Genomic DNA, 15,785 nt, shown 5'->3' on the forward strand with positions numbered 1-15,785 from the left:
TGTATCTGCAACTGTCACCTCCATCCTTCTGCAATTCCACTCTCAGACTGTCCTTGTCCAGCACATTGTTGCGAAACCCGAGACCATAGCCCTTCGCAATCGCCACGCTTGAGGCCAATTGACCCTTTGCACTGGGCTTTACACTACAATACCTACTGCTTGCCTGCGTACTCTTTGCCCTTGCTGGTCCCTGGGCATCTTTTCTTCCTGCATTTCTATCCATCCTCTAGCGACCAATCGCGCATCCATCCATATCCATACCCCGAATTCCTCCTGCCTGTCCTGCCACTCTGGTCAACGTCTGCAGGCTCAGATCCCACTGATTTCGCCTGTCATCTGCTCCAACCTTGTTTACAGTCGCCTGCGGTACTGCGTTGCGTCGGCTTGGACGACATACACGGTGAGCTAGGAGACATAAGCAGTTCCTGTGGACAAGATCCAATATATCGTACTGGGTTGAGATCCAGTAAAGAAGGAGGACCCAGATATCGAATGACGGTGGAGACCACCAGTATGCGAGTATTCTAACGCCGTTACCCATGCCCTCGCCAGCACACGCCGTTTGTGGATGCCAAAACAAGTGCCCAAAGGACTTCAATACCTCGCATCCGCCACGAAGCTGCCTCCGGCTCGAGAGTAGCTTTCAGAAACAATGACGGGTTCCGCTTCATCCGACGCGACAGATCCCTTCAAGGACGCAAAGCCTTCAGAATCCTCTACGCAAGCAAAGGCAGGTACCTCAGCCTCCCCGACCCTGCGTCAGCATCAGACACCTCCGACATGGATACCTATTGCACCTCTGCAGTCACATATCAGCATGTTCACAGGACGATCTGATACTGAGCCACTGGTATCGCCTTCGCCATCGGCAAAGTCGGACGACAGCAGGTTGACATTGAGTCCGGCGTCTATCAATCGTGTCTTCCCCGTTCGTTCGACCGTTTCTATCGATCCCGTTGCTACTCCAATACCTCGTGTGGATTTGGGGGGGGACTATCCTGGGATGAGACCTCCCACTCGCCCTAGAAACGCAAGTCGCCCTATCATGGGACGTATGTCCACCTCAACAAGGAACGCCTCGACATCTGAAGCGTCAGACGCGGGCTCGACGTTTCACTCTGCTGGCAATTTCGACTATCAGCTTCTGAATAATCTCGTGGCTGATAACATCTCTACGAAATCGGAAGCCTCAAGCATATCCGGTGGAGTAGCACTCTCAGCAGCGTCAGAACCTGGCTTGGTCACAGCACGCTTCACGCATGTTATGACCGAGGGTGGCCATGCTGTAATCACCGGTAGGGACGGCGAGACGTTACAGAGATGTGAAGACGAGCCAATCCATATCCCGGGCGCCATTCAGAGTTTTGGTTGTCTTATTGCTTTTCGCGAAGAGAACGAAAAGCTGGTTGTGCGCGTGGCGAGTGAGAACTCGGTCGACATTATTGGCTATACACCTCAGCAGCTCTTCAAATTCGACTCCTTCCTCGACATTTTTGGCGAGGACCAAGGAGATAATTTGCTGGATCACCTGGACTTCATCCGCGACGAAGGTGCTGAAGATGTGATCGCGAATGGACCAGATGTTTTTCTCTTGTCAATCAAACCTCCGCAGGCTCGGACCCGGAGATTATGGTGTGCCATGCATCTATCCGAGACAGATCCCGGCTTGGTGATCTGTGAGTTCGAGATCGAAAACGACACGAGGAATCCGTTGGTTTCCCTGGAGGACATGAGTCCCCCGGTTCCTGAAAACACCCTTGGAAGCAACCCGACCAGGGAAGAACTGATGGACAGCACCGTCAATATCAGCAAACCGCTACGTGTATTGCGGAGTGCACGAAGAAAAAGAACCGAGGCAGCAGCAATGGAGGTGTTCAACGTAATGTCTCAAGTACAGGAACAACTTTCCAACGCGCCCACCCTGCAAACCTTTCTTAAAGTTCTCATTGGGATTGTCAAGGAACTGACCGGCTTCCATCGTGTCATGATATATCAATTCGACAACGCCTGGAACGGGAGAGTTGTTGCAGAACTGGTTGATCCTCGATCAACTCGAGACCTGTACAAAGGTCTGAATTTTCCCGCATCCGACATACCCAAACAGGCACGAGACCTGTATAAGATCAACAAAATCCGCTTGCTTTATGATCGTGATCAGGAGACAGCCCGACTGGTATGCAGGACTGTGGAAGACCTTGACAAGCCTCTCGACATGACACATGCCAACCTTCGCGCCATGTCTCCGATCCACATCAAATATCTCGCCAATATGGGAGTCCGGTCATCCATGTCGATCTCGATCAATGCTTTCAATGAGCTGTGGGGATTGATTTCTTGCCATTCATATGGGTCCAAGGGGATGAGGGTGTCATTCCCCATCCGCAAAATGTGTCGGTTAGTCGGCGAGACTGCATCCCGCAACGTGGAACGCCTGTCCTACGCCTCCAGATTACAAGCTCGTAAACTCATCAATACCTCCTCTACCGCAACAAACCCATCGGGTTATATAGTGGCCTCATCTGACGACTTATTGAAGTTGTTCGACGCCGATGTCGGTGCTCTCTCTATCAGAGATGAGACGAAGATCCTGGGCAACCCCCGGGGACACCTTCAAGAGGTCCTTGCCATGGTTGAATACCTGAGAATGAGGAGGATGAGCGCAGTATTCTGCTCCCAGGACATCAGCAGCGACTTTCCTGACCTGCGATATGAACCAGGCTGGAAATTCCTGGCCGGTGTCCTTTTCGTCCCTCTGTCGACTGGTGGCAATGATTTTATCGCCTTCTTCCGCAAGGGCGTGCTGCAAGAAGTTAAATGGGCTGGCAATCCCTATGAAAAGTTTGTCAGAGAAGGTACTGAAGGCTACCTTGAACCCAGAACAAGCTTCAAAGCGTGGAGCGAGACCATCGTAGGTCGATGTCGGGACTGGACGGATGAAGAGATAGAGACAGCATCCGTCCTATGTCTTGTCTATGGTAAATTTATCGAGGTCTGGCGCCAGAAAGAAGCAGCCCTCCAAAACAGTCAACTGACTCGTCTTCTACTTGCCAATTCCGCTCATGAGGTCCGCACCCCGTTGAACGCAATCATCAACTACCTGGAAATAGCGCTTGAAGGTCAGTTGGACCAGGACACCCGAGAGAACTTGGCTAGATCCCATTCCGCCTCGAAATCATTGGTTTATGTCATCAACGATCTCTTGGACCTTACGAAGACGGAAGGGGGGCAGACACTTGTCACAGATGAGGCTTTCAATCTTCTGCAGACCTTGAAGGACGCCACCGAACCCTTTGTTGGCGATGCGAAGCGAAAAAGTTTACAGTACGAGGTCACGCTACAGCCCGAGCTGCCTCAAAAAGTCATGGGCGATTATCGACGAGTTCGACAAGTGGTGTCTAACCTCGTTGCGAACGCAATACAGCACACAAAGGAAGGAAAAGTCGTTGTCCAAGCATATACTTTACCAACTACGCAAGTCCCGGGCAAAATCGAGATTGAAGTTGTCGTCGAGGATTCCGGAGTAGGGATGTCTCAGAACAGAGTGGACGCGTTGTTTAGAGAACTTGAAGAAGTTTCCTATGAAGAGGATCTGCAGGCACCTCCGGTGACCACGATTGATGGGATCGCCAACTCGGCACAGCCTGAAAACATGGCTCTTGGTCTTGGCCTAGCTGTTGTCGCACGCACCATTCGGAATATGAATGGACAGCTGCGTGTGAAGACAGAGGAGGGGAAAGGTTCCCGTTTCGTCATTGTCCTAAGTTTCGATATCAATGAAGGGCCCAAGCCTGCTCAACCCGACCATCGTCCTCGGTCATCAGACGCCAAATCTCGACCTTCTACGTCTTCTGGGCAACAGGGAGGCGAGGTCACCTTGATCTACAAGCACCCGCCAAAAGTCTCGGAGCCGCCTCCTCTGCTTCGCAAAGACAGTGGGGGAAGCATGAACAGCTTGGCAAGTCTCAAGAGCGGAAAGAGTGGCCTCAGCCTCAAAAGCGAGGCAAGCCAGAAGAGTGACGCGGAGAGACTCATCGACGCTATTAAGCAGCCTTTGCAGCTGGCTGAACAGAAGAACACCCCTTCTAGTCCTAGCGCCAAAGAGTCCCATCGCATATCGCTCAATTTATCAGAAGCCTCGCCAAATGCTCCAAAGTCGAGAAGCTTGCCTTCTCCAAGGGAATTAAGGTCTGCATTCTTCAGGACAGCAGGGTCGGAGACAATCAAAGACTCTGGGACTCCACTGCGACCAGTCCGGGTACCCGTTGACCAGCCTGACCAGCCAAGTGGATCAATATCTGGGCCTAGGGTCCTTTTTGAAGAGCCGGAGTCTGTGGGCACAAGATCTGATACGACTGAGACCCCGAGAGTTTCATCATTCGAAAACTTCTCGGTCCTCGTCGCGGAGGACGACCCTATCAATAGCAAAATTATGAGGAAACGCCTGGAAAAGCTTGGACACGCGGTCCATATGACAGTGAATGGTGAGGAGTGTTCTTCGGCCCACGGGGAACAGCCTGCATCATTCGATGCCATTCTGATGGACCTTCAAATGCCCATTGTAGACGGGTTCGGCTCCACGAAGATGATTCGATCGTTCGAAAAAGTGCACGGCAAGTCGAGTCTCTCCAGTAGAGCTGGGCGCAACGGACGAATTCCTATTTTTGCGGTCTCTGCTTCGCTCGTCGAGAGGGAGCACGACAAATATGTGCAAACGGGCTTTGACGGCTGGATATTGAAGCCGGTGGATTTCAAACGGGTGGATCTGCTCTTGAAGGGCATTGTGGATCAAGAAGCCCGGAACGAATGTGTCTATGAGCCGGGCAAATGGGAAAGAGGAGGTTGGTTCTCCAATGGGCACGAACAGCAAGGTCCTTTCGATGTCGACACCAAGCCGAGTCAGCAGAAGCCTACCATACAAACGGAACAAAGTGACCACGAAATGACGGGAACGGAAACCCTGTCAGCCGAGCAATCACCACCTTCAGAAACGGCAACTATTGTACCAGAAAACGAGAACACATGATGAAACGGCCATTGGCACGAGGCGCCATTGAATAGGCCCCTGGAAGGAGAGCGCCCTGCTTCATTCGTAATGATATGCGATACGTGTGTGTATGAAATATGTCACGGATTCTGCGAGGAGTCCTCTGTGGAAGCAGGAATCAAGCAGTACGCCGTTGTTACTGGTTAGGCGATCAAGGCATTCTTGCGGTTGCGTATAGGGAGGGCTACAAGGAATATCCACTAGATATAGGATAAATCGAGGTCCCAACGGCTCGAGGCAAATCAAAACGGCAATGGCATTCGTTCCTCTCCAGTCATAAGCTGTAAGGCTGAGTGTGGTCCTATAGTATCTATGCCATGAAAATGATGTTTCCGTGAAAAGACGGCCTGATTTACGGTGAAACATCGGGACTTAGTGCCAGGTATATATGTAATATAAATATATATGTGAACTTGCGGCCGTCAGTCAGGTATAAGCCGCTAAATGTTGAAGGGGTACATCATCATCGCTGGCTAATGCCGGCTCTCTCCCAATCCAATCACCCGCTTATCAATATCCATGGGCTCCTGGTTCTTGACAGCATCACTCGCCCCACGTAGTGAGTGACATTATTTATTTACTCACAGAGGGACGCGGAATAGATTGGACTCCTCGATCTCTGTCCACAGCCTGATGCCGTCCGAGTCATTGGTGTACTGATACCACAGGAACATGCCCAGCCGGTCGCGCATGGTCGCCCAGTTACCGATGCCCAGACGACGGGTCAAGTCGTCCAGAGTCGCACAGAACCAGGCACGGTCCGGTGAGCCTATGGCGGCGATGGCGCCCATGGCCGTGGCCCACAGGATCAGGTCCGAGGCTTCATTCGACCAGGGTTGGAGGGAGGAGTCGAGCAATAGCTCCTGGATGTCGCGAGCGAGGCGGTGAAAGGGCGCGGCGATGGCCGGGAGCGGGAAAACGACCAGCAGGCTGTAGATGACGGTGGCTAGACGCGCGAGTCGGATCAAAGGGTGCTCGTCTTGGACCTCGCCGGGCAGCGGCGTCAATAGCAAAAGACTGTGCTGCACAAAGTTCCTCTCGTCCGAAACGCAGCCCAGTTTCTGGGCCTCCGGGCGGGCTTTGACGTGGTCGTCGACGGCGAACGTGTACTGGATGATCCACTTGAGAACAATGAGCAGTTTCTCGACCCTCTCGTGACCCAGTAGTTCGGGGAGGATGCGGAATCCTCGGCCTAGACCGACCAGCGGATGGGTTTTCCTCGAGGCCGCGTTCAAGGGTCCGATGACATCGTCATGCATCTTCTCGTACGGCAGCATTGGTTTGGTGAGAGTCTGGCAGGCCAGAATGATGTCTCCGCTGTGTGCGGTGGCAGGCGTTAATGCCAGACTTTGGAATGCAGGAGAGGGGGGGCCGACTTACAAGGAAATAGCTTGCGCCAGCCCAGGCAGCTTGAGTTTGGAAAGGCCTCCCCGGAGCGTCAACATCTTGGCCAGGCCTTGCAGATGCACATTGACGGTCCGCAGGCGACCGCCATACAGATGAAGAAGTTGCAACGTGGTCAATGGACCTTGGGATGGTGCTGGTGTGGGAGGATGGACTCGAGGCTCGCCGTGATAGGACAAGGCGTATACCGCAAGAATGTTTTCATCCTCGCAGCTCACCGACGTATCGGCGAACTTCTGATGCACGCCTCGAATGGTTTCGGTGTAACATTGCATTGTCTCTGGAGAGTCGGAAGGCGACAAAAGGAATATGCGATTGCGCGTTAGTTGACAAAACAATGAGGCATGGAAGAGACTTCGGTCGCGAAAGGTCATCTGGAGCCATTTCTCCGAATGAGGACTCATCGTCTGACCCTTCTCGGGCGGGAACATCAGCGACAGGAAGCTGTTCACTGACGACCACCATCAGCCCTTTCCTGTTTCGCTTCATTCGAGCAAACAAGTACGCACCTTGATCGAGGATAGGGCTAACGAACTCCTTGGGCAAGTCGCATGGATAAGTTTCAAACGGGTCATAGTGCCCAGATACCAACAGGCTGGACAGGCTGGCGCTAGTGATTGTTACCAGCTCGCCTCCTTGCGATCCTTGCAGAGGCGAGCCTGCCACGAACTCGATTGTCTCGTCTTCAGTCTTGGGTGACCGATCTTCGCTTTCTGTTGAGGAAGACTCGATCGTCTGAGGAGTCGCCGGGGCGAGGACTCTCTTGGAAGGCTTGACCTGGCTGCGGGTCGAAGAACGACGTCTTGCTACCGGCGGTCGACTCGTCGCAGCGCCATCAGTGGATCTCCTGACTCGGCGCCAGTGGTAGTTGGAAGCATTGGAACGAACGAGGGTCTTGTTCCGCGAGCGTTCGGCGTCGGTGGAGGGGTTTGCGGTGACAAATTGAAAGGTTTTGGCGGCAGCGGCGGCGGCGGCAGGAGAAGCACGAGCAGGACTCGACGCTGCGACTCCAGCGCTTGGATCCGGCCGAGGAGTCACGGCTCGCGCCTTGTGCATGTCCTGCCGTTCCTAGACATAATCTTGAACAAGATTTGGCCCTCAGGAAATGAGCTGGATGGGGGGTGGTGGTGACAGTCCTTCCACGTCCGCAGTTTTGGGAAAAACAAGAAGGCGACGGCATTGTGCTCGCTACCTAGCCGTGTGGGGTTTGGTTTGCGACGGAATCTGGCGAGAGCTGGTTCACAGTTCAGCCCATGCCTGCAGGTCACAGGGCCTTCGAGGGAGGGGGCTGTTCGTCGGCGTGTGAGAGGTGGATGGCTCGATGGGTAAAATGGATGGGCAATGAACAAGGGCGCAGTTGGAACGGGTGGTGAAGGGCATGTGGAGGGGGTCAGGGAGTGTTTGGAAGGGGCACTTGGGGGGGTAAGTGAGTGGATTTTATCCGGGGCGTCGCTTGCAACCTTGAGTCCTTGACCTATTGCCCCCGCAACCCTCAACCCGCACATCAACCTCCCCCCGCGCGATGTTTCCTTGGGATCTTGACGTCGATGACTTGTAGCTGCAGGCCCTAGAGGCCCTAGAGTCCCTAGAGTCCCTAGAGCGTAGCGCCAGTCACTGAAACCATCTCCTTTAGCTTTCGATCTTCCCCTAAACAACAGGTTCCTAGGTCCTTTGGTAATATGACGAGACCTTGACGCCATTCGATCTGCCCAACAAGGCTGAGGCACTTTTCTAGCTCTCATGACAATCGCTGTCCCCTTCCAACATAAATACTCTGGATTTGCAAGAACATGCACACCATTCTCATTGACGTTGGCTCATCCGTCAACATCAAAGATGCCGCCACGCCGATCTAAAAGGAGAAAGACAGGCTCTGATACAGCAGCCGGAGCTGACGAAACGCCTTCGTCTACGGTCAATGGCAGCCAGGATGGCTCTTCTACCCACAAGGAAAGTGGTGGCGACGTCAACTCCAAGATCGAAGCTGAAGTCCGAGGGTCCGCACCCGAGCAGCCAGCAGTGCTGCCGGGAGAGGAGCAAACGGTGATCCCTGCGAGCAACAACGAAGCCCACACTGACACGATCAGCAACGCCAGCGAAGCACCCACCTTTGATGACATTGACCCGGCCGACCATGCCGACCACCCGGCAATCTTCGACGAGGAAGAAGTCCCGGACTACGACGCCGATGTCAAGTCCAAAGAACACACGAGTGGCGGACGGCAACAGGGTGGCTTCAACGCCCTGAAATCCTTCCACGGCCAGATGTACACGGGCATGGCCATCGGCGGCTCGCACAAGTGGAACTACGACCAGGGAGTCTGGAACGAGACCAAGACCGAGCCGGACCTGTGGAAAATCGACTTTGAGACGACCAAGAGACGGGCGCGGAATGCTCCCAAGGGGAGTGGTGCGCCGGTGGGCACAGAGTATCATTGGCTTATCGTTGCTCATCAGGTAAGGTCGGTTGCTGCTTACACCGCGCAACTCTATCGCCCCCTTTTTCGATAGATGAGTTTAAGCTTTGCAACGGGGGGGGCTAACGTTGAAAAATTGATCATGGAGAAAAACAGCACGTCAAGAAGATCGACGCAAACACGTACAGCACCCATCTGGTCGGGTCAAAGTACAAGCTGGCGCACAAGAACGTCAACTCGACGTCGTGGTCGGTCCCGACGGTCAAAGCCCAGCGCGAGCGGGAGATCGAATTGCTCCAAGACGCCGAGCGCAGAGTGCTGGGCCTCCCGCCCGTGCTGGCGGCCGAGAAGGTCAAAGTGGACAAGGGCGCCGAGAAGGGCCAGCAGAAACTCGACTCTTTGTTTGCGAGGTCAGGAGGGGGTGTCAAGGTCAACGTCAATGGGGGCGGTGACGGGGGGAAGAGGAAACGGGGTGAACGTGAGGACGGGGACGAGATGTAAGAAAGGCAAAGGGAATGGGCAGGCTGAAAGGCAAATACCACGGCACGATGCACGGGAATCCTGTACTCAGTGCAAATGTACATCATTAGGGCTCGGTGCTTCATGGAATTTTGTATGATTCACATCTGTACATAGTATAATGACAAGTAAACAAGAAATGGAATGACCCAAATTGCCCGGTAAAAGAGACGAGCGTGGGCAAGAGAAAGAGAAATGAGGTCGAAGAAAGATATGTTCATGGGTTGGCCCTATCTCTGTTCTTTGCTGCTCCTTTACTGCAGCAGCTGCAGCAGCAGTGCTGAAGCGAATCTATTGGAAACATTCGATTGCTCGATGGATGGAAGTTAGACGGTACCTTGCGTCCAATATACCCAACCCACCCATGTAAACCCCAAAACTTCTTAGGACTTTGTGCCTGGCCCTTTGCCCCCTGCTATTCCGTGCTCTTGCATTTTTTGCCTCTTCCAAACAGTGGTGACTTGCACAATTTCCAAAATCTGCGAACCCCCGCTGCTGTTGACACGTTGCGAAGTTCGTTGCTTGCCGTATTCCCAACCGATATGCCCAGATCCAAGTGGCGGTTAAATATCCATTCGCGCCATGCTCTGATATGATATGCCGAAGAAGGATGCGGAACCCTATACCTTTCTCTACTAAAGCACCCTCACGTGTACCGTTTTTCTTTTCCCCTTTACAAAGTTGGTCCCATTCATCGCTGCGGTTCGTATCCATACCCGCCATTCGCATACCCCGTGTGTGGGGCGTATGCGTTGTAGCCAAAACTGCTGGTCGAATCGTTAAAATCGTCCATTCTGACCCGTCCGGATTGGCTGTGGTTGCTGTAGTCCGTGATGTCGGCCGCTGCGTGGTCCCTCAAGCCCAATCTCGACTCGTTATAATCTCCGATTCCATAGGGTAGCCCGTCGTCCTGGGGAGTCTCTTGGTGGCCGCCGAGCAGTCCCGACGCCCCGGATTGTCCGTTGTTCAGATCGTCCAACTTCACATCCGCACCGCCTCTCACAAGGGGCCCACCCATCTGGTTATACTTGCCCAGCTTGGTCTCCGCGCGCCGCGTCCGCACATCCAACACAATCAAGGCGATCTGGGCCAGCAACCCGAAAACCTCAAACGAGTATAGAGCCTTGTAGATGCGGCAGATCATCATGCCGTCGTCCGAGGCCCAGTTGGCGCGTGAACAGCTGTGGCCCAGCGTGCCGTACATGTTCCATGTCAAGAGCCCGTAGCCGACGACCCACAAAATGAAGACGGTGACGTTGAGGATCAGGTTGAAGAGTGGGGAGAGGAAGAAGCAGGTGTGCAGGAAGGAGGTGAGGACGAGGGAGAGGAGGGAGAGGAGGCTTGAGGCGAGGACCTGAGGTTTTCATGTCAGTATATTTCGTTATAGCTTGCAGCCGCCCGGTATTCTCTGGGGGTTGATTCGACTCGAACGCAACGTACAATGATAAACGTCCAGGGCAACTTAAACCCATCGTGCCGCAGTTGCATGCAGAAATATATCAGGATCCCACTGACGATGGAAGCACTAACGAAGGCGACGGCCCGAATGAGGTGGAATGATAGTCGTGGGTAGACCTGCGGGCGCGACTTCATTTTGGAGGGCATCATGGAGAAGCGGACGCCCCGGAGGTACGTTGAGGGATATGCCGAGTCTATATCAGTCGTTGCAGATATGAGATGTCGTGGCTATAGCCCGCCGAGACGCTTCTTTGTCGGATGGGAGGTGGTGGTCCGTTTCAAGTTGCGGGTTGTGGGTGCGGGTGCGTTTGAATCAGGGAGATGTGCCAACGCTCAATGGCGGTGGTCTTGAAACACGGAGTCGTATGAACACAACAGAACAGAATATAAGAGATAGGGATCACACAGCCGCAACGAAGGATGTTCACAAAAGCAAGACGAAGTATACAACAATCACTGAGTTCAGAGTATCAAAGAATAAAAGCAAGGAGCAGATCCAAGAGAAGGCAACGGCCACGCCATCGTTTCGTTAGCCTTTCTTGTCCGCAGGTGTTTCACCAGCTTGCGTCGCGATCGTCAAGTGAGGCTGAGAACCAGCCTCGGAGCTGAAAATAGGTCAGCGCTAATCCATTTGTGGACAGCAGCCAGTAAGGCCTCAGTAGTGGAGATTTGATTCTGCCAATCAGGGACTTCATAGTGGAGACCCAGGAAAGGGCGAGAGGGCTGCGAGTCTGCCCCGAATGCTCTTCTTTGGAAACCAATATGAGATAAATAGCATGCAGTACTGGTTTCCTGAAGATTCGCAATCCGGTACGAAAAACGATGAGTTCCAATGAACGGGGCTGCTTAGGGAGAAAAGAAGCACGAGAGCATGTCACGCCTGCCGTCTACCTACTAAGGTTCAAATGATTGCATTGCGGTTTTGGTGGAACTTCCAAAGAGCACGGCGGCCGGCAAACAACTTGAAAGCCAGAGTAGCACGTCTATCCAGCCCTCTAGAGCCACCTTGGCCAACTCCCATTTACTCAGTCTGGTTTTCTGCTTCATTCCTATCGAAGCGGACTCTCCTTGATGATCCCATTGCCCGGTACAAAATTGCCCACTCCCGCGGCATTGAACTTGAACCCTCCTCCGACTGAACTGCCACTGCCACTGCCGCTACCGCTGGCACTTCCAGTCCCCTTGGGCGGTGAAGTCGGCAACGGCGTACCACCCACCGACGAAGGCAATGCCATCAAATCCGGGGTGTTTCTCCCGCTCTGTACAGCGCTGTTTGCTGCTCCGGTACCAATACCTTCCAAAGGCATCAATGTTCCACCAATACTGCGCGGAGGAGGTTTCCAGCCATATTTCGTGCCCTTGCGGTAGATGTCTTCGATCATCTGCTCTGCGATGCCCGCATCTTCATATTCCTGAAACTTGCGCCACAAGCGTAGCGCCATGCGCGCGTCTTCAATGCTGTCATGCCCGTCGATGTGCATCGCCTCATCCAGCGTCGTCTCTTCCTGGATGTATTCCTTGAACACCGCCCATGCAAGATACCGCAGCGAGAATCGCCGGTTCTTCCCAGGTGCGAGGTACAAGAACTGCGTGTCCACCGTTTGAGACTTGGGGACATGAATATTAGCCTTCCGAAAATCAGATGCCAAACCGTGCCCAACGAAAGTACAACCAAGGTTAAGCAGAATCCATAGCTTTTTGTAGGCCACTTTCAGAGGCACGAGGTTGTGATGTGAGACTTGGGCATCGAGATCGCCTGGGCGAATTCCCGAATACTGGGTTTTGTAGTCAACAATCGGCTCGTAGATGGTGATGTAGTCATCGATAAAAGGAACGCCTTCATCCTCGCCTTGACCGCGTACCACGCTGACGCGTGCAAGGCCGGACTTCGCGGGCCGAATGGTTTCTTGCGTGCCGTCGGCTTTCACGTTGATCTCGGCTTTCTCCAGTTCGACAAACTCGGTGTCTAGCGCAATGGGAGTGCCTTTCTCCGGGTGCTCTTCGGGAGTGAGGATCTTGCAACCTTCTTTAGGATAGAGACCGTTGATGCTATAGTGCTGATATAATAGGGTAGTGTCCAAATTTCGTTTCCAGTTGTGATCAAGCTTGCCGTGTGCATTCTTGACTTGATAGGCAATGACGCTGGGCATTTTCCACCCCTTGTTGAAATGGACGGCTTCTCTTGGATCGACGGGAGACACCAGAAAGTCGTTGAAGAGATGCCAATTGGGAAATACTTTGTGATTGTGGGACATCTCGGGCCCGCTGCTAGATACCTCCACGTTCACCATGCTGACGAGGTGAGGTTGATGCCGTTCACTGGTGTCAATCTCGGCGACGAAGCCAACGAGCTCGTAGATCACCAGGCCCGGTGATTTGTTTCGCTGGTGCAAGGCGAGGTCGGAACCTTCGAAGACGTACACGTTCCTATCCTGTACGATAACCCCGATTTCGGAAGGGAGCCAACCCGGCGTCTCCCAGATTGCGCGCATTGCAGGGTTGGTTCCCAGCGCTGCGTTAATCATCAACACGAAAGGTAGCTGTCGGACTGTCTTTCGAATTGCCAGCTGTTGATATCTCCGACATCGACTACACCAACCCCGGTTCTTAGCTTCTCGTTCGATGGTGGTCTTGAGGATGGACGAAAACTTGATGTATCTGATAGAGTGCTTTGGTTCGAGTTGCGGATAGACGAGGTCGTGCACATATGTGCTTGCCGGTTTGGTTGTCTCATTGCTGCAATACATGCAACGGATGGCTTCAAAGGCTTTGCTGGCAATAATCTCATCGATGCCATCACTACTGGTCGCCATCGTGACATAGTCGTGCGCAATTTGCTTCAAAAAGAATCGATTTACAGCCTGAATCGTGGTCGACAGGGGTGTCCCGTTGCCCAACGACAAATTTTCGAAAAGGCTAAGATTCGCAGCTTCCCTAGATGCTCCGAAGGCCCTCAAAAGATTTGTCGCCTGGCAATTCTGACCGTTCGCCTTTTCCAGCATGTCGAAGAGAAAGCCAAATTCGCACAGTAGACACTGACCTGCTACGCACGACGTGGCAGCATGCTGGATGGCCACATTGCGGATGAGGGGAATGAATTTGTACAGCTGTAACAGTGAGTTGATGAACGAGTTTGCAATGTGCGTTTCCAGTCCAGAATAAGGAGTCTTGTTGTAGTATCGGAAATCAAAGTCATCAACTCCGAATCTGCTGTACTTGATCTCAACATTGCTATATTTGAGCATTCGTTCTTCATCAGTCTGCGCCCGGCCATTGAGAGATATCCCAGCCAATGCTTCGGCGGCGTCGGAAAGCTTCCTGCCATTTCCATTGGCTGGCGCCTCCTTCGCCTTTTCGCTCAGGAATTTGGGCGCAGTGATTGAGGCCGGCACGTGGCCTATTCTGGTGTCTTCCACCTGGTAGCGGAGAAGCTTTCGAGGATTCAGGTTCGGCGCATAATGTCCCATTTCGGCAGTCTGCATGTGGAACAGCAGCGATGGCTCGACTGGCACTGGTGGCGCGCCCACCTCAAATACCATATGACTTGGCCACGCCGACAATAGAGGTTCTGAATAGTATGGCATGCCTATGGTGTTGAGCGGCGAGTCGTTCCAGTCGACGTGAGGAATCTGCTGTGAAGGAGGATCTGCAAATTCTGTTTCCTTGCTAATGTTATTGAAGCGGACTTTGGAGGGAGATCCCCAAAGGTATATCCATCCATTCGAATCCGTAATTACCAGGGCGTCTCCCGAAGAGGCGATTTCCATTCCTAGCATAAATTGGACGTTGGCCTGTTTGAGCATGACATTTACGGGATTCATCAGATCCACCACCTGCATTTGCCCGGTTTGTGATGCGACAAAGCTGGTGGTCTGGAGTTTCGGATGCAAGCGCGCGTATGCGGCACCTGCATGAAAAGGTATCGGGGGCAGAGATGTGAGAGACTTTAGATCGTAGACATTGGCCAATGGATCGACGATAGGTACGCCCAATTGCCTGACCGAGAAACCGCAGGTGACAAGAAAGTCATTGCGCGCGTCCATGTCATTGACAGCGCTGGAATGGGCTTTCCAGGATTTGAGGAGCTGATAGTCGGTCAAGGAGAGAATATGCACGTTGCCGTCATCGGTCGCAGCACATATGTGACGGCTTTTCCTCAGGATGGTGTACTTGGCCTGTGCAGGATGTTCCGAAATAATTTGACCTTTGTCTATATCAATGATAAAGAAGGTGCTTTGACATCCTGCCACAATGATGAGATTGTTTGTGGCAGCAAAAGCCATGCAACGGAGATCCGTCATCAGGCGATGTGAGACGTGCCATTGTGTCAAGCCTCTGCGGGTGACGAAATGGACGCTGGAAGACGAGATGGATATGATACCCTTTTCGTGGACCAACAGCTGCTTGACTGGCCCTTCCCCCAGATGAGCCTTGACCGAGACGTACCGTTGCAGTTCGGGACCATAGAATGATGTGACTCGTCCCTGGCCTCAGAGGTGAGAGGTGTAGACTAGAGTTCAAGGCCGCCTTACCTGATCGTTGCCTACCCACAAAAGTTCCTGTAAATCATCGAAGGCAACTGCACTGGCTGGAGCTGGAATTGCATGCAGACCCGACGAAGGCACTGCGATGCGAGTGATCTCATCCCAATCTGCCTCCATGGGCAAAGTGATGCCGACGTTGTTGATTTATTGCAGATCCGGAGGACGAAGCATGATGAGAGTAAGCGGCTCGGGGGGATCAAGGTCTTCGAGGGCGATTTGAATTACATGGACGGCGACTTTGTCATATCATCATGGCCGTTTGTCGCCGATTGTTCGTTTGTCAGGATAGAAGCTGTGGGCGTGAAGTGATGGCTGATGGCTGAAGTCGAGGGCAAGAGCAAAAGAAGCGCCTCACCAGCTCTGGCCATATTAAGTGGCTGTCTACCTCAAGTGGCTGTG

The 15,785-nt window shown here is 53.1% G+C and overlaps 5 protein-coding genes across 5 annotated transcripts; 2 read left to right on the top strand and 3 right to left on the bottom strand.

Moving 5' to 3' along the window:
* Positions 1–652: 652 nt before the first annotated feature.
* Z520_05645 (uncharacterized protein) lies at positions 653–5,023 on the top strand (the record flags this gene model as incomplete). The annotated part of the gene is made up of 1 exon (XM_016776148.1): positions 653–5,023. The coding sequence occupies one exon, from the start codon at positions 653–655 to the stop codon at positions 5,021–5,023; it is 4,371 nt and encodes a 1,456-aa protein (XP_016632467.1).
* A 602-nt stretch (positions 5,024–5,625) lies between these two features.
* On the bottom strand, positions 5,626–7,504 carry Z520_05646 (uncharacterized protein; the record flags this gene model as incomplete). Its single annotated transcript, XM_016776149.1, has 3 exons — positions 5,626–6,361; positions 6,425–6,899; positions 6,958–7,504. The coding sequence occupies 3 exons, from the start codon at positions 7,502–7,504 to the stop codon at positions 5,626–5,628; spliced, it is 1,758 nt and encodes a 585-aa protein (XP_016632468.1).
* A 780-nt stretch (positions 7,505–8,284) lies between these two features.
* Z520_05647 (uncharacterized protein) lies at positions 8,285–9,366 on the top strand (the record flags this gene model as incomplete). Its single annotated transcript, XM_016776150.1, has 2 exons — positions 8,285–8,905; positions 9,022–9,366. 2 exons carry the CDS (start codon positions 8,285–8,287, stop codon positions 9,364–9,366), a joined length of 966 nt encoding a protein of 321 aa, XP_016632469.1.
* A 709-nt stretch (positions 9,367–10,075) lies between these two features.
* On the bottom strand, positions 10,076–10,977 carry Z520_05648 (uncharacterized protein; the record flags this gene model as incomplete). Its single annotated transcript, XM_016776151.1, has 2 exons — positions 10,076–10,738; positions 10,825–10,977. The coding sequence occupies 2 exons, from the start codon at positions 10,975–10,977 to the stop codon at positions 10,076–10,078; spliced, it is 816 nt and encodes a 271-aa protein (XP_016632470.1).
* A 914-nt stretch (positions 10,978–11,891) lies between these two features.
* Z520_05649 (uncharacterized protein) lies at positions 11,892–15,503 on the bottom strand (the record flags this gene model as incomplete). Its single annotated transcript, XM_016776152.1, has 2 exons — positions 11,892–15,326; positions 15,375–15,503. 2 exons carry the CDS (start codon positions 15,501–15,503, stop codon positions 11,892–11,894), a joined length of 3,564 nt encoding a protein of 1,187 aa, XP_016632471.1.
* Positions 15,504–15,785: the final 282 nt, after the last annotated feature.

The sequence above is a fragment of the Fonsecaea multimorphosa genome (assembly GCF_000836435.1).
Source record: "Fonsecaea multimorphosa CBS 102226 unplaced genomic scaffold supercont1.10, whole genome shotgun sequence".
NCBI lineage: Eukaryota > Fungi > Ascomycota > Eurotiomycetes > Chaetothyriales > Herpotrichiellaceae > Fonsecaea > Fonsecaea multimorphosa.